At 46.0% G+C, this 20,649-nt stretch overlaps 1 protein-coding gene across 4 annotated transcripts in view; it reads left to right on the forward strand.

Moving 5' to 3' along the window:
• NOTCH3 (notch receptor 3) overlaps positions 1-20,649 on the forward strand; it is a 57,214-nt gene that overhangs the window by 19,912 nt on the left and 16,653 nt on the right. For all 4 annotated transcript variants that reach the window (XM_028717245.2, XM_028717247.2, XM_028717246.2 and 1 more), the window contains exons 3-15: positions 6,143-6,285; positions 6,492-6,827; positions 7,457-7,579; positions 7,977-8,210; positions 8,496-8,651; positions 9,061-9,246; positions 14,155-14,268; positions 15,583-15,696; positions 16,805-17,038; positions 18,304-18,414; positions 18,689-18,881; positions 19,035-19,180; positions 19,548-19,661. In XM_028717245.2, coding sequence (XP_028573078.1) covers positions 6,143-6,285; positions 6,492-6,827; positions 7,457-7,579; positions 7,977-8,210; positions 8,496-8,651; positions 9,061-9,246; positions 14,155-14,268; positions 15,583-15,696; positions 16,805-17,038; positions 18,304-18,414; positions 18,689-18,881; positions 19,035-19,180; positions 19,548-19,661 — 2,204 coding nt within the window. The remainder of the gene's footprint in view (positions 1-6,142; positions 6,286-6,491; positions 6,828-7,456; positions 7,580-7,976; positions 8,211-8,495; positions 8,652-9,060; positions 9,247-14,154; positions 14,269-15,582; positions 15,697-16,804; positions 17,039-18,303; positions 18,415-18,688; positions 18,882-19,034; positions 19,181-19,547; positions 19,662-20,649) is intronic.

Below are 20,649 nucleotides of genomic sequence, written 5' to 3' on the forward strand. Positions count from 1 at the left end.
CCCTCAACTGGTAAGTGAGATTGCCCTTGTACTGGCCTGGGGCAAGAGGGAGTGCTCAGTAAATAAACAAGGCCCTGCTTGTTGGCGCAGAGCATAGTTTTGCTGTAGACCTGTTTGTTTCCCTCTGTGCCTTAGGAGGGTGCAAAGACTCTCAAACTGCCCAACTTTTAAACATTCAAATCCAGGACACGTGTCTTCTGGGACATGCTCCTGGGCGAGTCATGTGACCTGCACCTCGCCCTGAAGAAAGCGCTTTTTTGGGGCAAGAGCGCAGTGCAAGAGCAAGTCAAAATGGCCGCTGAAACCCGACAAGCGGAATGTCCCATTTTTTGGGGGGGTACTTGGCAAGTGTGGACTCTGTGCATCAGCAACTATAGCCCATTGTCACAAAGGGCGAAACTAAACAATAAATTAAATGCATATGTGCCTTTTGAAAAAAACAACGTGGGAATTGGTGGGAATATTGTGTGTGTTCTTGATCACTTTTGCTGTGGTCTCAGTGAAAATTGCCTTCCTATTAAACCTGCTATTTATCCTGGACCACAAGCTGTAATTGGTGCCAGTGGCACCTTCCTTCCTAAGGGAAATAGCAACTTCAAGAAGCAATTTTCACTGGGACTAAAGCTCAAGGGGAAAGGGTTAAATCTCCTGCTGCTGTTTTATTTTTAAAGTTAAGTAAACACAAAGCACACTCATATTTTAATGTATTGCCTACTTTGGCCCAAATACACACTTGGCCAAATAGATTCATGTTTGCTTATTCTGAGATTTATATAACTGACTCACACCTGGTTTGTCTGCCTTGACTTCGGGTCACTCATCTCTTTTACTATGAGTGTGGTTTTCCTCTTTCGTGGCAACAGAATTATGGCCACAGCTTTTGCCACAAGGTAAGGCCATTCGTCTTTCAGCACACCTAGGGAGCAGATGTCTTGCAGTAATGTGCCTATAGAGCAAATATTTATTTATTTCTAAAATTTATACCCCTCCCTTCAGTGGCCAGTTGGCATTCCTGCCTTACAAAACAACTTTGCAAAGCAAATAGCTGTGGATGGCTTGAACAAATGAACCAAACCACATTTCAAGAGGAAGTCATATCTTCCTCCCTTCCAATCTGGCTTGCGGATGTGCTTCCCTGGCTTTAAATACAGTGATCAGTTGGGGCAGAAGTTTCCACCCTTTTTAAGTCCATGGCTCCCTTGACCAACTACATTCTTTCTGCAGCACCCCTTTGGGGCTCAGGAGCCCAGTTACGTCACCCCTTGCCTGAAGATCTGGCAGCCTCTCACCCTTTTTCGAACACCCTCCCTTGTGGAGTGTTCCCTCAGCCTCCTCTCCTCTCCCCTGGGCTACCACCCAGTTGCAGCTACCACCCCTGGTCTCTGAGTTGCCCCCCCCAAGAGAGATGCCTCCTTAAACTGCCCCACAGGGACTTGGGAACCAACCCCAGAGGCACAGTACAAGCCTGAGGAGCTTGCAGCAAGGACTGCTGCAATAAATAGCTGTGCAAGCCTTTGGGAGGCAGAGACACAAGAGGGCATCAGGAGGGAGGGAAGGAAAGAGGGACAGAGGCCAGTGTTGCCTGCAGCACCCCTGACTATTGTTCAAGGCACCCCAGGGTGCCATGGCACACTTGTTGAAAACCACTGAGTTGGGGGGTTATTGTCAGAACAGTAAGTCTTCCCAAGGGCAATTTTTCCTCTCTCCAAAGGCTGCAAAGATCTATGCCAACTATCTTTGGTCTTACATCTTCCACAGTAGTAAACAGCCTAACCTACAATCTAGAAACACCTTCCCGACTTTTGAAGTCTACATTCTTAGAAGCTGGAAGAGGGAAGTATACAGGCCAGCTACAACCCAGTGAATAAGCCAATAAATTGGTTCTGTCGCCTCCTAACCCATCAGCATATGGGTGCACCTATGTTCAGTCAGCCTGTAGGCTGTTTGAAAGATAAGGCCACACTTCAGTTCAGTTGGGCTGGAGGCTAATAGGACACTTAGGATGGCCTGCTTTGGGGGGCCAGGATCGACTATGGTTGATTGTCTGAGCTCAATTGAATATTGAAGTGAGGGTGGGAACCTTACTTGGGACTTGGTCATCTCATGACATCGGTATCCGACTGGGTAAGTAAATACTGTTAAAGCTTAGTGATGCTGAGTGGAGCAGCTGAACTTGCGTGGAAAACAGGCCCACAGTGGGGATGGTTTGCTGAAAAGACACATGTAGTATTTTGTTTACAACACTTCCTTGGATGGGTATTTGGACCCTCACTGCATGGATTTCAATCAGAGTGGTATTCAGTTTTGCTTAGAGAGACAAGCTTTAGATTTATGATGGAAAGTTAAGCTTCGGCGAGCAAGTAATTTGATTGCTAAACAACAGATAACTTGCATGTTTTGGCTGCTATTAAATCTAAACTACTGCTGCTAGCGAACTGATTTTATACAACAAATGCATACAAATCTACAAATCGGACAATACCACCCCAGTGCCCCCCAATTTCTTTACAGTTTACACACAGTTGTTTTGCAGCCTTAAGTGTTGCTGGCAGCCTTCCTCTCAGATGCCAGTCCTTTCATACCATCTTCTGGGACTCCAGTGAGTGGACAGTGTCCACTTTCCTCTTTGGACCTGCTGGGCCTTCCCCCTCTCATCTCCTGGCCCTCCTTGTTCAGAAGGCGGTGATTTCCCTCCACTGAAGCAGAGCCCCCCTCCTCCATTTTCAGGCTGGATCTTCCCAATTTTCAGACTGAGCCCCTTGCAGGTTTCAGACAGATCTTTCCGCAGCTTGCAGTTTTCAATTATCCCATTTTCCCTCCGAGTTCCTGAGTTCCCATGGCAACTGGAACTACTCAGCAGCCAGCCTTTCACCCTGGGTTAACTTTTAGTTGGCTACCACTCACACAAAATTCACCACTACATATGCTCTAGATTTGTTCTGCAGAGAAACAGCTTTGGTCAGTTGACATATCCCACAGTATGGCTGTTTCCGTTTTCTTATTCTTTTTTGCCCAGTGGCGGTGGGGGGAGGCATGTAGTTTGCTCAGACATTCCTTTTCCTTGTCCAATTCCTCTTTGGGCTGTAAGGCCCTGACTGTTGTCTCAGCCAGTGCCCAGGACTTGCTGTTCAGGCTGGGCAGAAAAGCAAACAGCTTTCTGTGTTGTCATGACAGTGGCAGGCCGGAGGGCTCAGGGAGGCTGCATTTACAGGGAAGGCTTGTGGAGCTTGGATTGGGAACCCCCTTTTGAAGACTCCAGGACGGCCAGGAATTAGGAAAGGGAGCTATGTGCTGCTTATGCCACCCCTTTACCTTTACCTATGCCACCCATTGCTATCTTTGTCCCTCTTGGGGTGGGCAGAGAGCGTTTGAATGGGTGGACAGAACTGCTTGTGGCAATCTGCTGGATCCTGCAAATGAGAATGCGATGTGAAAACCCAGGGAAGTTGAGGGATGAGTTCCCCACCCCAATGTATGTGTGTCAATTCATTATAGTTTTATTGTCCTTCCCTCAGTCCTCAGTGGCCACTTGTCCTTGTTTCCTTAGCATGTTCATTTTGTGTGGGCCAATGCAAAGTTCTCCCCATCTGTTCATCAGGATATAAGGAGTTGACAGAGATTAGGCTGGAGCAAATGGAAACCGCCCCTATGCGGACGGGGATAACCTAATTTCTCTTGTCTATGCTCTGGTAACCTATAGGTTAGATTACTCCAATGTGTTGTACATTGGGCTGCCTCTGAAGACAGTTCAGAAACTTCAGCTGGTGCAGAATTCAGCTTATTACACTGATCCTGACCTGATTGCGCTGGCTGCCAATTAGGTTTGGGCCCAATTCAAAGTGCTGTTTTTGACCTATAAAGGCTCATGACCGCCATATCTCAAAGAATGCCTGTGATCGTGATTTGAAACTCTTCTAAGTGTGCCTCCTTCATGAGAGGTCCAGAGGGTGGCAACATGAGATGAATGCTCTCCCCAGGGAGGCTCACCTGCTGCCTTCGTTACATATTTTTAGGCGCCAGGCAAAAACTTTTCATTATAACCAGGCCTTTGGCTGATTAATGTGTTTGTGGAAGAGGGGTGGTATTAGGTTTTGTTTCATTAAGTATTTTGTGTTTTTCTTTTGTATTTTTATGTTGTGAATCACCCTGTGATCTTTGGATGAAGTGCAGTGTACAAATTTAATACATAAAATAGAATAAATAAACTTCAGGCCACCAGAGGGATGTCCCCAAGCTTTTCTATCTGTCAAGATTGCCCAGCTTCCAAACTCAGGAAACCAGGAATTTTGTTAGGCCCAAGCTAATACAAAAATTCCACTAGAGTTGTCTAACCAGACCTGCAAAAATTAAAGACTATCACCACACCTCACTGCATATCCCTGAAGAGTCAGACAGATAACAGCTAAAGGTTCACTCTCTGCCATCTGAGTCTTGAGCAGAAATATTGTGCAGTAACAGTTGACCAAGAAGGCTACATCACTGGGCTTAGGTTTCCAGGCATTTCAGAATAAAGAACACTAGAAAATTGAGTGAGGTGGTTTCTGTACAATACATATAAATAATATATAAGAGAGAACCTGTAAAAAGTAGAGATAAAAGAATACTGTAGACATGGGAAAAATACAAGGCAGCATAAAACAACAAAACTATCTAACCTAGTCTAATATAAACCCACTTGACCTCACACCACAGGAACAAACATCACAAACAGGTGCTCAGGCATCAGGAAAAGGTGTGAGGCATGGACTAAAGGAATAGCCCAAACATCTAGCAAATAACATAGCAACCAGACCAGAAGTTCCCAGCCAATCAGAGCTTAGCTGGCCAGAACCATCCAGTGCTTGAATATGTGCGTTCCCACAGAGGCACAGTTGCTGTTAATTAAGCAGGCGGCCATATTGGCCTTGAGCTATCAGCCTCAGTTAGATAACACAATTTCATCCTCCTTAATGAGAGCTACATTTCTCACCAGAAACAAGACTGTCCAGTTACCCAGGGAGGGGGGCAGGTGGCTGCAGAAAGTAAACTTTGATCAATGCCTAAGCAAAATAAAAGCTTTTCTGGACGCTACCCAGTTTGCTTTGAGGCGCTGCTGGACAGGTGTGGATTCTTGGACCTTGTTGATCATTAATTCTACATAGTTTGCCTGGGCTTCCTGAGGTGGACTAAAATATTTTTGTCTGGTACTAGAAGATGAATCAGGGTTTTAAGGAATCTCGTGGGAGTAATATTTGGATAAGGTCAGAAACTACCAGCGACTTTGCCGAATTTAAAGTCTCATTCTTCTAACTACTTGAAACTTTCTGAGTTAGAATACATTATTTATCCTTTTCACTAGATAATCAGGCATCTTTAATATACCATTAAATGTGAGATTATTAAGATTCTGTTGGAGTTGCTTGATTGGGTATTTGCATACAATTTTTGGACTGCTCCTTCAACCTTTGATCTAGCCTTCTGTTCTGCTTTTGGACAATACTATATATTACAAAAGAGGGTGTCCAAACCATCAAGTGATAAGTTAGGAACCACAGCCATCTGGACCGTAGCTGTGCCCCGAGGTTGTATGAATTACTCTCAACATAGCAGCTCTGCTTGAGGGTACAGAACTGACTTGAATGCCATCTGTATAAACATTTTCCCGTCCTTATTTCCCTCGATGTTTTGCAGTGAGACCTGCTGACAAAATCTTATATAGGGAGGGGGAAAAGACTTTTCTTAGATCTGCCCGGAATTTACTGGTAAGAGGAAATGGTTGGTTGGAACCTGACAGAAGGCCAATGTTTAAGATATCTATTTTCAGCTTGGCAAAGGGTAAGTGTGGGCAGTTAGCAGAATCTGCAGATGACACACACTGATGGAGTAGTTTAGTGTGAGCAACAGGAAGTTGTCTTCAGTGAATTGTTGCTCAATAGAGGAAAAAGACACGCTCGTGCTAAGCCACTGTGCAGGTTCCTGTGTTGTTTTGCTGTGGCTCCCAATTCCTTGGTGAAATGGCAGAAAGGGGTAAAAGGTGGGTCTAACTGCTTGTTGAATTAGTCCGTCACTAGTCCATTGGGCACCAGAATAGCACTTGTGTACATTAGGGATAGCATGAGTGGCAGATGTCATCTAGTAAACTCTGTCTGTCTGTCTCTGCTAGATGCCAGCCTGGACTGATTGGAGAGCACTGCCAGTTTCAAGACCCTTGCCATCAGTCACCTTGCGCTAATGGGGGATCATGTGAGAGCACTCTGCGAGATGGCACTGTGCACTACCAGTGCACCTGTCCTAAGGGCTTTCGAGGTAAGAATACGCAATGTGGTGAGATGCAGCGTATGTCTTTCTGTAGAAGCTCCACAGGCTTTTCATATTCCTGATAAAGATTGCTTTGCTGGGAGATGGGAATGCACATTCTCCAGGGAGGATGGGTCCAGATTGTAGGTGAGAAAATTGACCTTCTGCGGAAGAAGTAACCTTCTAGGTCACTTGGTACATCATCTTCCATTTAGGTCAAGACTGCTCTCTGTTTGATGCCTGCGCCAGCAAGCCATGTGTCAATGGTGGCCGCTGCACCAACTGGAATGGCCGCTACAACTGTACATGCCCATCAGGCTACCAGGGCCGCAACTGCCGGAGTGATGTGGATGAATGTCGGGTGCCTGGCCTATGCCAGCATGGGGGTACCTGTATCAACACACCTGGCTCCTTCCACTGCCAGTGTCAAGCTGGCTACACAGGGCAGCAGTGTGAGAGCATCTCCACACCTTGCGCTCCCTCTCAGTGTCTCAACGGCGGCACTTGCCGTCAGACAGGGGAACTCAGCTACGAGTGTGCTTGCTTACCTGGTGAGTGAACAATTTGCAAAGTGTACCTTTGCTTGTACCTTCTGTAAGGGAGTGGGATGGAGTACTAGGCAGGTAGATTTTAGAGTGGGACAATCCCTCAGGGCAGCTGGGCGTAGAGTTACACTTGGGACTCAAGCTTGACCCTTTTCTCTGGCTACACCGTGGCATGCTTCCCTATTCTCCTGTCAGGAAGCTCATGGGAAGCTGTTGAGCGCTTTGGTGGAGCAGGAAGGAAACAATCTAGGCAGTGGGAGGAGGCGGGGGACTTGGCAGCCAGCACATGTGGCTTTGACTGCAGGAGCCAGAGTGTAGTGGAAGGCTCAGCTAATTCTTCTTCCTTGTTCTAGTCAGAGATTTGGAACAAGAGTAGAGCTTAGAATAGAGGAGGGGCGCTGCCTTGCTCAGGGGCTCAGTGTGACTCTGTGGTGTTTACCAAGCCTTGTCAAGCTTGAAACTGTCCCCCTGTGGCCAATGGAATTGACACCTAGGAAAGTGTGCAAAAGATTACAACCCATAGTTGCACATTAGGGATGGAATGGTGGGTTGTTGGGAGGATTTTTCTTTCTCTACTAGCAACAGTTTTCCCACCGTTACTGGCTGGGCTAAAATACCCCTTTCTTCCTTTTCAGGCTTCAAGGGACACAACTGTGAGATTAACATAGATGATTGCCCAGGCCACATGTGCATGAATGGAGGCACTTGTGTGGATGGCGTCAACACTTACAACTGCCAGTGTCCCCCAGAGTGGACAGGTACTGCATTGTTATTGGTCCAGGAACCAGAATGTGATTGGAACAGCCTAGGATTTTAAGGGCCTTAATGGGAAATGTAGGGAGCTATCTAGGATTTGGGCAGAGGTGGGAAATGTTCTTTTCTTCTCTATACAGCGTTAACTTAATATTAGCCTCTAAGTCAGGAAGGCCAACTGTTTTAGAGAATGAGTTGAGAAATATTACCTTATTGTAGTTTGGGAAAACACTGGCTTTAATCTGGCTCGGTGCATGGTGGGCAAAGGAAAGGGCAACTCAGGGCTGCGAGTGTGGAGGTATTAGGGTGCATGGGGGAAGGAGAGGTGCTGCTGCAGCTGTTAGGCCATCCCTGATGAGAAGGTCTTTTAGTGAACTAAGCCCCACCTTCTTTGCACTGTAGGCCAGCACTGCAATGAGGATGTGGATGAATGCCAGCTGCAACCCAACGCCTGCCACAATGGAGGCACTTGCTTCAATACCAATGGGGGGCATTCATGCGTTTGTGTCAACGGCTGGACAGGGGAGAGCTGCAGTGAGAACATTGATGACTGTCAGACAGCGGTCTGCTTCCATGGTGCTACCTGCCATGACCGTGTGGCTTCCTTCTACTGCGCATGTCCTATGGGCAAGACAGGTAACTGGCTCCTACCTTGCATAATGTGTCCACATCATATGTTTTTATTCTGGCTAACTGGTTTGGGCAGAATTTTTGAAGGGTTTGGTCAGTGTAAAAAGAATGGAGTGGATTAAAGGGATATTGGATAACAAGGATAGGGTGTTAATCAGAAATGGAAGGACATTGCTGAACATGAACAACATATGGAAATTGATACCCCTTGTCCATAAATTCCATCCCATTCCCTACAGTCCTCCTGTTTTGCTGTCAAGTGATTGCCTTTCATGGCCCTTTCTCTTCCAGGCCTTCTTTGTCACTTGGACGATGCCTGTGTCAGTAACCCTTGCCATGAGGATGCCATTTGTGACACCAACCCAATGAATGGCCGTGCCATCTGCACATGCCCACCAGGTTTTACCGGAGGGGCCTGCGACCAGGATGTGGATGAGTGCTCCATTGGTAAGACAGCTGCACCCTTCTTTTGCAATTCCAAAAGGTGGAGGAAGGAGGACTGCCTCTCTAGCATGTGAGAGGGGTCACTGAGATGGACTTTTGCCAGCTCTTTGGGTTGGGCTATTGACAAGTAAAGCACTTATGAGAAGGATCAGTTTCTGCTGGCATGCCTTTCTCGTTCCTTGTCTGGATTTATCCCTTAAGTCAGGGATGCACAACCTGCGGCCCTCCACATGTTGTTAGACTACACCTCCCATTATCCCTGATCACTGGCTATGTTGGCTGGGGCTGGTGGGAGTTGTAGTCCAAAAACATTTGGAGGTTCGCAGGTTACGCACCCCTGCCTTAAGTGAAGGCAGAGAAGAAGTAATTTTGAACCAGCCATGTTCACTTAATGCACATTTGCTTTCTCCAGGAGCCAATCCATGTGAGCATTTTGGAAAGTGTGTGAACACGCAAGGCTCCTTCCGGTGTGAGTGTGGACGTGGCTACACAGGTCCCCGCTGTGAGACAGACATCAATGAGTGCCTCTCCATGCCTTGCCAGAATGATGCTACCTGCCTTGATCGCATTGGCGAGTTTACCTGCATCTGCATGTCAGGTGAGTTTCCTGGCTCTGGGGAGCAGAGTGCCCATCCTATCCAGGACTGTATCTTGGGTAGCATGAGATGTGGGGAGAGAAGAGGTAGGCGACTGGATATGCAAGAATTGAGGTACAATTCCCTGCTAAGTACGGGCTTCCTGAGTGGGCTTAGATAAGTCACTTTCTTATTTCAATTTGCTTTTAAAAGTGAAAATGTCAGCGACCTGTTTCAGAGCTGTTGTGAAGCTCTGTGTAAAGTGTAGATCATTCAAAAAATAGTATGTAAATAATTGTAGAGCAGCCTCTGCTCTTGGGCTCCCAGAAGCTTCCTGTCCCAATTACAGTGGTACCTCGGGTTAAGAACTTAATTCGTTCCGGAGGTCTGTTCTTAATCTGAAACTGTTCTTAACCTGAAGCACCACTTTAGCTAATGGGGCCTCCTGCTGCCGCTGCGCTGCTGCTGCATGATTTCTGTTCTCATCCTGAGGTAAAGTTCTTAACCCGAGGTACAGTGGTGCCTCGCAAGACGAAAATAATCCGTTCGGCGAGTCTCTTCGTCTAGCGGTTTTTTCGTCTTGCGAAGCAACCCGATTAGCGCTATTAGCGGTTTAGCAGCTTAGCAGCTATTAAGGCTTAGCGGCTAAAAGGCTATTAGCGGCTTAGCGGCTTAGAAAAAGGGGGGGAAAGCGGAAAAAAATCGCAAGACTCGCAAGACGTTTTCATCTTGCGAAGCAAGCCCATAGGGAAAATCGTCTTGCGAAGCAACTCAAAAACGGAAAAGCCTTTCGTCTAGCAGGTTTTTCGTCTTGCGAGGCATTTGTCTTGCGGGGCACCACTGTACTATTTCTGGGTTAGTGGAGTCTGTAACCTGAAGCGTCTGTAACCCAAGGTACCACTGTATCTTGTCTGCCAGGTGTTAGCATACCTGACTGATCTACACTGGGGCTCTGTGGAGTGGCTTTCTTTTTGCTCTTCACATGTTCTAGACACTTGAGACAGGAGGTGCCTCTCAGACTATGACACTTCCATGTCTCGTTGGCTGTGCCTGTTCTTTTTTGAGTATATCAGCAGGAAGTTTCTTTCACGCTGCCTGCTCCTCTTAGGCCTGGATTCTTCAGTATGTGGGTGGTATTCTCCAAACTAAGAGATGCGCGTGAGCAGGGGGGATACAATAGTTAGATTGGTATGAGACTTCTTGTGGGGATAGCCACAAGGTATAGCAGTCTAACCTGCACCTTTCCCTGCTAGATTCCAGGCTTTGTATTCCCCACAGTTACAAAGCAAGAACATGTTTGGTTTGTACTTTCAGTAGAGCTGGCAAATACAGATTCAGGAGAAGGGCCCAGAAAGGTGCAGGAAGCTAGATATTATTGTGAATAGTGGAGACTTTGTCCAGGGTCCCTGGAGAAGTATTCTGCTGTTTCATCCCCCCCGCCCCCTGCCCCCAAATGGCATTGCAATTCTGTGGGCTTGGGATGAGGAACAAGCCGAGATCCTTAGAAGCGGTTTGGTGGCTGAAGAAAGCATATACATATGGAGGAATCCCTGGAAAGTGAGGGATGACTATACAGCTGTCCCTCCTCCCATTGTGGCAGAGCTATAGGACTGGGGTGCTGGGTAAATCGATACAATGTTCATACAGACAGTGGGAGTGCAGCATTGTGCTTGGAATATTAATGGTGGGGCCGGCCTGGCGGGTGATGTGAATTGACTGTGCTTTGTGTTTCCGTTACCCCATATAGGGAGGAACATTCTCCTTGCTTGCTCACTCATTGGTTAATGCTGGCTTTTTGTAAAAAAAATAAAAAAAAAAATCTGGGGGAGGGGTGGGTCCTGCTAGCTGAGAATGGCTTTGGTCTAGGGGCTAGAGAACTTTGTTTTAGTGTTGCACTACTGTGCTTAACCCAGTATCGCTGCATTCTGGAGTCATTTCCCCCAGGATCAGGATGGAGCAAGAGGTTTGTCGTATCGCCTAGATATTTGGCAAGCAGCTCCAAAAATTAGGAGCCCAGCACACAGTGGAGTGCCTCTCCTACAAAATCACCCTCCCAAAGCGGAACCAGGAAATCTTAAAAAGTTTTTGACTGGGACATGGAGTGTTATTTTGAATGCTCTTCTACTACTTGGTTGGAAAACAGTTTTGGAAAGCAAGTTTTTTTTTTGTGTAGCCCCAGTTCTTGAAACCCAAATCAGCATTTGCACTAGTGTGTCATCTCTGACTCCTGTTACTCCTGCAGTCCTCACAGTTCTTGAAACTCAGCTCCTCTCCCTACTGCTAGCCTCACTTCTTCAATTCCATTCATTGAGACAAAGTGTTGCACCAGACACACATAACCAAACTGTTCCAAGCATAGCTGTCAACTTTTCCCTTTTCTTGCGAGGAATCCTATTCAGAATAAGGGAATTTCCCTCTAAAAAAGGGAAACATTGACAGCTATGGTTCCAAGCTCCTCCACATAGCCTCAGCTCTCCTCCTTTTTTATGGTGTAAGCTCCAGAGCTACATCACCCTCCCATTCCTCCTTTGTCACTGGAACTTCCTCTCACAATTCCCAGCTTTGTTTATTTTATCTGTTGAGAGAAGCAGAGTATTCAATTCTCCCCCCACTGTTCTCTCCCTCTTTCTTTTCCATCCCGTCATTTCCTGCCAAGGAGCTTCTTACTTTCCCATTCCTTTTTCCCAATGTGGATGGAATAAGCAAAGGGGTGTGGGCATATTTTTTATGTCAGAGTTGCCTACCCTGTAGCTTTCCAGGTGTTGTTGTATTCTAACTCCCTTCAGCACCAGCCAGGATGGGCCATGGTAAGAGATTATGGGAGTTGCAGTCCAGCAACATCTGGAAGACCAAAGGTTCTCCACCCTTCCTTTCTACACAGTATCAAAGGCAAGAAGATTCTCTGCCTCAAGGATACTTGGAGGAAGTGAGCTATGTAGGGTTATTGAGTCACAACCATTTTAGTTTTTTCTCTACTACCCCCAAGGATTTGGGAAACCTGGCTCTGGTGAGCTAGAACTACGAGATTAGAAGCTGCCTTCACTCTTGGCATTTCCCCCTTGCATAGAGATTTCTCTCCAAATTGGAAACAGGAGTTTCCTCCCACAAAACGCTGCATTCTCTTACCACCCCCTCAGAGATGAAGATACAGGCAAACTCCTGGAGACAGTTCCCATTAAAAAGGTTCATATGGAGACAAATTTAAGTGCCTTCTTACGTGAGAAAATTATGCCCCTCCTGTCTCCCCTTTGGCAGGAAGAGTAGCTTAAGGGAGTGGAGATGGCGTCTCAGCCAGGAGCTGAGACTGATACTATAAGGCTGTAGCAGCTCAGACCCTCTATGAGTAGTCAAGGAAAGTGGGGGTGGGCCTTGATTATTTCCTCAGTGCTGCTTGCCAGCAAACTATTCATCGGAGAAGCAGACTTCACTGTTTTTATTACAGTGGCGAAGGGCTGGGAATAGCAAAGCCTGGAGGCTTAGTCATGCAATTCTGTGCCTTTATAGCTGCAAGGATTCCTTGGAGCATGTGTACACAGACCAGCAGTTGGGCAAATTCAGGATGGTCATTCCTCTATTGACCAGAGCCTGCTTAACCCCCTTGCCTAGAGAATCAGGATACCGTTGTGCTAACCTTATGCATGGCATGTCCAGTGCCTCACTTTTGCTCCTTTCTGTTATGGCTGCCTTTCTCACCTCCACAGCGAGACGGAGGACTCATACCTCAGCTGTACAACACATTCTTTGCAGAAGTGGTCAGTCTTTGGTTAATAGACAGTCTTAGTCAAAAGAGCAGTCCCTAAACATCTTAGAAAGTGCGGCTAGTCCTGAGTAGATCATACTGGGTTAGATGGACCTACAGCCTCACTTGGTATAAGATAGCTCCGGATGTGTATTTTTGCACCCATAATTTCTGTGTGCATTAACTGCTTTATTTATTTTGTAATTGCATATTTTATTGTTGTTAATCTACCCTGGGAACTTTAGATAAAGAGCAGGTAATAAATTTAATAAAATAAATAAATAATAATGTGCCTGGTGTACTCCCCCCCCCCCCAATCCTTTTTTATTTCCTTTTCTACCACTGGTTCCAGCTGCTGGCTGTATTTTCATCTGTTCTTTGTGTTCCTGCAGTTCTCTTATCAGGAACACGTAAGCAACTTGACTGTCGAGCCAAGTATTATCTACTCTTAAGTGGAAGCGGGGATTTTAGGCAGAGGTCTTTCACATCCCCTGCTTCCTGATTCTTTTAACCTGAAGATGCCAGGGGTTGATCCTGGGATCTTCAGCATGCAAAACATGTGGCCCATCACTGAGCTGTCGTGACACGGAAGGAGTGGGAACAGAACTTCTGCTTAATTGAAAATGGAATAAGCTCGGCAGTTGCACAGATTATATAAACATTGCTTTGGATTAGTTGAACCAACACATGATCAAGTTTGATGCATAGCATGCTTACTCCACCATCAGTAAAAGTGGCAACAGCTTACTTAAGACAGTTGTGTTAGGATAGGTGCTGTATGTACCATGATGGTAAAGTGAGGATGTGGGGAAATAATGGAGAGGAAGGAATGGGATGCAGGGAGACTTGTAGGGACAGCAAAGATGGAGTTGGAGTTTGGGGGGAATTTCCCCCCCTTCTTACTACTAGATAGGCCTTAAACTGTCTGTCTGATCATTTTCACCTCTTAAAGTTAGTAACTATAAGGAACCAGCTTTAAAAATAGGGATTTTGTTTTTAATGCCTTGTATTTGAAGCGAAACGCTGTTATTTATTGTGCACCTTTGCCATGTAATAATAAGCTAGCATTCCTAGGTGTGAGCCTGCCAGCATGAGATGGACCCCTTTGTCTCACTGTGGTTGTGGTGCTACAGTGATGGACACATGGGTGAGTCTAATCATTGTAATAACAAATGGTTCCTCTTGGTTGCAGGTTTCAGTGGCACTTACTGTGAGATCAACATCAACGAGTGTGAGAGTAATCCCTGTGTCAATGGTGGCGTCTGTAAGGATATTGTCAATGGATTCAGCTGTACCTGTCCCTCCGGTAAGCCAACAACTTTTTCCAGCAAGGAGATAAATGGCACTGCATCGTTCTCTTACCTGTCCTCCCTGCTTGGCATAGCACAGGTGAACTTGAGCCTGTTCCCCTACAGGGCACCTTCTCTGGCCTCTTAAAATAGTTTGCATGTTTGTGTGTATCTGAAACCTGCCCAGACCTTACTTTGATAAAGCTGGCGAGCATCTGCCCTGTTTGTAAGGAGCCTTGCTTTCATCCCTTCTCCTGATGTTAGGAAATGTCTGCCCCTTGTGTGAATTCAGCTGAATTTGAGTCTCTTAAGTTGAGCTGTGCTGTAGTTTTTCATGAGCTCACATTGCCCCTTGTGCTTCCTCTCATCCCTTGCACTGTGGTACAGTTTGTGTAAGTTTTCTTTGCTGAGCTAGGAGTCCAGCTTGGAGAATTCTTTGTCAGTGTATGGGATGCAACTGTAGCCCTAAGGAGAGTGTGTTCAGCTCATTCCCCAGGACTTGCTCCGCTTTTCTGCTACCAAGCGGGTGGGGGGCCCTGTCCTCCATTCAGTTGCTTCCAGGGCTGATTGACAGACAGGCCTATAGCTTGCTGTGTGGGAGCTGGGACAATGGTATCTTTGTTCCCCCAGCCTGTCGCACAGGCCCCTGAACCCAATTTACATGTGGGGCAGACACCGCAAAGCCCCCTGTGGAGAGGAGGGGGAGAGAACATTGAGAGCCTTTGCTATAGGCCTCTGGTGGTAGGGCTGTGCTGTGCAACCAGGATGAAGTTTGAGGACTCCTGTCCCACATAATTTATCCTCCCAATGCGAACCTGTTTTCTCTTTATCTGGAGCTTTCAGTCCAAACTATCATTTTATTCGAGGCTTGCTCTAACTGTGTACCCACTCCAGACACTTAGCTTGAGAACGAGTATACACTCAATTCTTTTGCCAGCCTAGCTTGTGCCCTTTTCAGACATACTTATAAAGTCCTCTGTTACCTCTAACAGCTGGGAACTTCCAAGTACACAAGCTTTTTTCACTCAGCTCTATGTGAAACCCAGCTAGGGAACAAGAGGTGCTATACATATAGTGCCTCCACTCTTCCACTGCAGCACTGAGTGTCCATTTCCCTGCTCCTTTTTATATATAGCGCAGATGTTAGTGTAAGATTCTCATCCATCAGAGGGGATAACAACAAGTGTTCTTTCTGTGTGTGTTGTTTGGATCTTCTCTTGTGTATATTGGGTGAAATGCAACACGTATGTTAATGTTGCCAGATTGAGTGCATGTTCCTCATTTTGTTGGTCCATCTGGTTTGTTTGACTACTTTTTCTTTCTGGGTTCAGGCTTCTCAGGCTCCATGTGCCAGATTGACATCGATGAGTGTGCCAGCACACCATGCCAGAATGGTGCAAAGTGTGTGGACCGGCCCAATGCCTACGAGTGCCGTTGTACAGAAGGTAATTGCTCTCTGCAATGAGTTATTGCCTTCCATGCTCTTCTGTGCTGCTGGAGAGGGAATTGTTTCAAATCATGAGGATGTTGTGATGACGACTGCACAAGGATTATTAGAATCTGATGCAGTTGAGAGAAAATTTCCCCCAAAACATCCTTTACATCTGCCTTTCGTGGGTGCCATATTTGAAAAGCCTGGGCTGGGTGTGATGTGAGCTTTCTTCCCAATCCATGGTCCTTCATCTGTGAGCATCTTTTAGGGACGGTGTCAAATTACTTTCTAACTTTGGTATCAAGCCTTCAGCAAAATAACTTCTCTATTCCTGATTCCCAGATAGTTGTGAAAGATCAAGATCAAATTGATGCTTGCGGGGGTTCTGTTTTATTTCCTTTTAGATGATGTTGGTTTAAAGATGAGGACAGAATTTAACACCATGAAATTCCCAAGGAAGCTTATTGTGTTCTGAAACCTAGTGGTGCACAGTGCATGCCACAACACATCATAAAGAGAACTAATATTCCCACAAATGAAAGGAAATAGACTTGGGAGAGTAGGATTTTTTTAACAGACTGCAAGAAACTCCTACACAGAACGGCTTTTAGGATAAGGGGAAAGGAAGCCAAATTAGTGCACACAGTTCATTCACATTGTGGAATGGAGAAAGGAGGGTTAGGTTACTCCTCATTTTTTGTTGAGTTTCTTAATTGATGTATCTAACTTGCTTGATAAACATGAAGTGGCATCACTTCTCAGTTGCTCAGACACTTAAAAAAGGACAGTAGATGCATATCTGATTGGCTTACAAAACAATGACTCTCAGTTTGAAAATTACAGTGTTTTTAACACAAGCAGTTTTAAATAAAAGTAAAACAGAGAACTAACAGTAGTTGTGGAAAAAAATAAATGTTTTGCTTGCTACATTTGGGTGTTTGGATGCATCTTTTCAGATAAATAGTAGTTTAGGAAACATTGGGCTTTTCTAACGTATTAGATAAAAGTATCTGGATGGACCTAAAAGTTATGAAAATGGAAGGGAGGGGAAAACCTTTCCCCAGTCCGCTGTGTGCATGAATTGCTACGATGCTGATGCTGATTTCCCCTCTCGCTTACAGGTTTTGAGGGGCCTTTGTGTGAAAGGAACATTGACGACTGCTTTCCAGATCCCTGCCACCATGGCACTTGTGTGGATGGCATTGCTAGTTTCACCTGCACTTGTGCAGCTGGTTACACTGGATACCGCTGTGAGAACCAGATCAATGAGTGCCACAGCAATCCCTGTCAGCATGGCGGCAAGTGCATTGACCTGGTGAATAAGTACCTGTGCCACTGCTTGCAGGGGACCTCAGGTAGGGCATCCCTCCTTGCTCTCTTTCTCTGCTTGCTCTCATTCCTTACATCTCCCAGTCCTATCCAGCAGCACCACACTTTTCAGTTATTTTCTTAGAAAAATGTATAGACTGCTTAATCAGAAAACCCTCGTAAGTTGTGTATATAATAAAGTTATCAATAAAGACACAAGATAAAAATCAGCAAAGTAACACACACACACACACACACACACACACACACACACAACTAAACGAATGCCTGGGAAAACTTGCTGCAATAAAAAAGAACAATATAATGAAGGCACCTGCCTGGTGTCAATAGGCAGGGAATTCGAAAGCACAGGTGCTGCCATACTAAAAGAGAGATTCACAAATGCAGAGTAAACATTACAGGTCACTTATAAAACTCAAGTTTTGCAGATCAAAGCAGCAAAATAGGCATGTATGGTGCAAATCAATCCCCCCAACAAACTAGATATAAGCTGTTAAGGGCTTTTTATATGTGAATACTAAGCTTATTTTAAGCTGTCTGCTTTGTGTGCATCTAATTTGTGTGATGTCAGCTGGCCGGCTGCCAAGCACGTAAATCTGCAATCGCACAAGCTAAATGTGTGCAAGTTGTGAGTCTCCTGTGCTGCTGTCGCCAAGCTATCCTGGTCCAGTTACGGGTCACAGCTGTTGCACCAGCAGAAGCTGGGAAAAGGCTCTCTTAGCCACTGAGCACACCTGGACCTCCAGTGACAAAACTGGATTCAGAAGCACCTCCAGGCTGTGTACCTGCTACGCTGGAGTGCAGGAAACCCTCTCCAGGGCAGGAAAGGAGATCAAGAAGAAGGAGCAAGGTTGCACTCTTGATCAAAATCATCCCATCAGGCCAGCCACAGCTGGAACGGGTCCCGATAATCTGTACTTGCCACAACCCTCTTGACCACCTTCCCCCCAAAAAGTGAGTGCCTGCAACTGGTCAGTAGTTAGTCCAAACTAAAGAGCCAGCTTCTTTGGGAGTGGCCATACCCCTGCCTCTTTCAAGGTGGTAGGGACCATCTCCTTATGCAGCAAAGGATTAACCATTTACATAGCTATTGGGCAGAATCCATTGATTATGCATAGGAAGCTATAACAATTTCCATTTCATTGCATCTAAACCTACTTGCACCAGTTCTTTCCACTCTATACATGTCACTCAGCCAAGACAGGAAAAAATTTCCAAGCTTGCTGTGGGGCCATTCGATGTAGGGCGATTGCATCTTTCTTCAGGCCTGTGATATATCCTTTTCTCCAAGGTGCCAATTGTGAGATCAACTTCGATGACTGTGCCAGCAACCCCTGTGATTATGGCATCTGCCGCGATGGCATCAATCGTTATGACTGCATCTGCAAACCTGGCTTCACAGGTGATGGCTGGGAGGATGAATTGCTGGTCGGGAATGGGGCAGAAGTAGGGGAAATTGAAGAGGGTCAGAGTCAACAGCTACAGCTTTAATCAAGAGAGAATACCATGGCAGAATCTACAAGTGTTTGGCTTTGCAGGCAGAGCTTGAGGTAGCATTGCTCAATAGATGTTATAGGATTTAATGCATGCCTGGTGAAGGGGACAAAGCTGGATGAAAGCAGCAAGAAGTTTCTTCTTGGCCACTCTGTTGCTGAGCAGTCCTTTCTCCCACTTAGGTCCCCTGTGCAATGTGGAGATTAATGAATGCGCATCCAACCCCTGTAAGAATGGTGGCACCTGTGTGGATGGTGAAGACGGCTTCTCTTGCCTTTGCCCCGAGGGATTCCATGATCCACATTGCTATTCAGAAGTGGATGAGTGCAGCAGCAGCCCATGTGTGCATGGCACATGCCACGACAACATCAACGGGTGAGAGCTGATTACCCCAGTGCATGAGCTGCTGCGACAGGATAGGCTTTGCTCCTTTTGTTCCTACAGGCCAGTGAAATGGGCTAACAATGGGTGGTGCTTCTTGGAGGGTGTAAGAAAGCTTTCCCTCTTCATCCTTTCTTTCCTCTACAGGTACCAGTGTAAGTGTGAGCCAGGCTGGGCTGGCACCAACTGTGATGTGAACCACAACGAGTGTGAATCCAACCCATGCCAGCATGGAGGGACGTGCACTGACTATGTCAATGGCTATCGTTGCAAGTGCAAAGAAGGCTTTCAGGGTATGCGTCTCTATAGCTTTCTTGCCTTGCTTTTGTTGCCCGAACTTTACACCATGCTCAACCTCTGTCTAGCTCTTCTGTAGCCCAAGATACATATCTCACCCACATACTGTTTTCATCTCTTGCCATCTCTGGATAATACTCTGCCTGTTGTCCAAAGTTATGCCTTCTATGTAACCTTCAGTGTTTGAGCCATCTAGATCTATGAGGGATTTGTAGGTATCTGAACCCAGCTTTCCCCCAGTTCCATTTTCTGGTCCTTCATGGGAGCTGATGTTGGTTGGTGGCATTACAAGTGGGAGAAAGATTCATCTTCAGGGATATCTGTGTTCATGGGGACCTTAATACTTATCTGGTTCTTCTGCAGGGACCTACTGCCAGACCAACATAAATGACTGTGCCTCCAACCCTTGCCTCAACCAGGGCACCTGCACTGATGGCATTGCCAGCTATACCTGCATCTGTGACTTGCCTTACACTGGTGAGCTTTGTGGGCGGTGGGGAACACCTGAACATCTTCTGCAAAACTTAATTCTTGTTAAGGGACTTGATCTAGGGATGGGACTGTATGGCAAACCCCATGCCAGGATTTCAGTTGGGAAGGGAGGGATTAATAAGCAGTAATTGTTTGTACTGAGTGCCATGTTAGAAATTCATATTCTGCATTTTAGCCATTCATGGATAAGTAATGCCGATAATGACTAAAGGACAATGGTGTGATAGTTAGGCCACAAATAATGGATGGAGAATATTGCATGTGTCTGTTTCTTCCTCCTTAAAAGATAATACAGTCGTACCTCGGAAGTCCAACGGAATTCGTTCTGGAAGTCGTTCGACTTCCAAAACATTTGGAAACCAAGGCACAGCTTCCTATTGGCTGCAGGAAGCTCCTGCAGCCGATCGGAAGCCACGGAAGCTGTGTTGGATGTTCAGGTTCTGAAGAACGTTTGCAAACCAGAACACTCACTTCTGGGTTTGTAGCATTCGGGAGCCAAAACGTTTGACTCGCAAGGTGTTTGAGATCCAAGGTACGACTGTATGTACTTGGGTGCTCTAAAGGGAGAGTGCTTGGAGAGCTGAAATAGATGTGTGTGGTGTGAGAGAGAGAAAGAAAGAGAGACTGAGAAACAAAATGATAAGGGATGACATGTTGCCTTTACTATGTTTAGTTCTTGGGAATTGCCACTGTGCATGCTGAGTTCAGGCGACAATGTCACAACATGGGTAGGGAGAAGGATCTGAGTCACTCATCATTTGGTGATGTCACAGGCATTATCCAATAGATGCCTTTGGTATTTGTGCAACTTCCATTCTACAAGTCACTTTAAATTGCAACAGCATCTGCTTTCTGCAAACCACATTTTTAAAGCAGCAATATGTCATGGTTAGGGAGCCTGGAGATGGGTATAAACAAAAGTGCTTCCTCAAAGAAAGACATCTGGATCCATGCAACAAATGACTGGCAGCTA

The sequence above is a fragment of the Podarcis muralis genome, chromosome 2 (assembly GCF_964188315.1).
Source record: "Podarcis muralis chromosome 2, rPodMur119.hap1.1, whole genome shotgun sequence".
In the NCBI taxonomy this organism is placed as follows: domain Eukaryota; kingdom Metazoa; phylum Chordata; class Lepidosauria; order Squamata; family Lacertidae; genus Podarcis; species Podarcis muralis.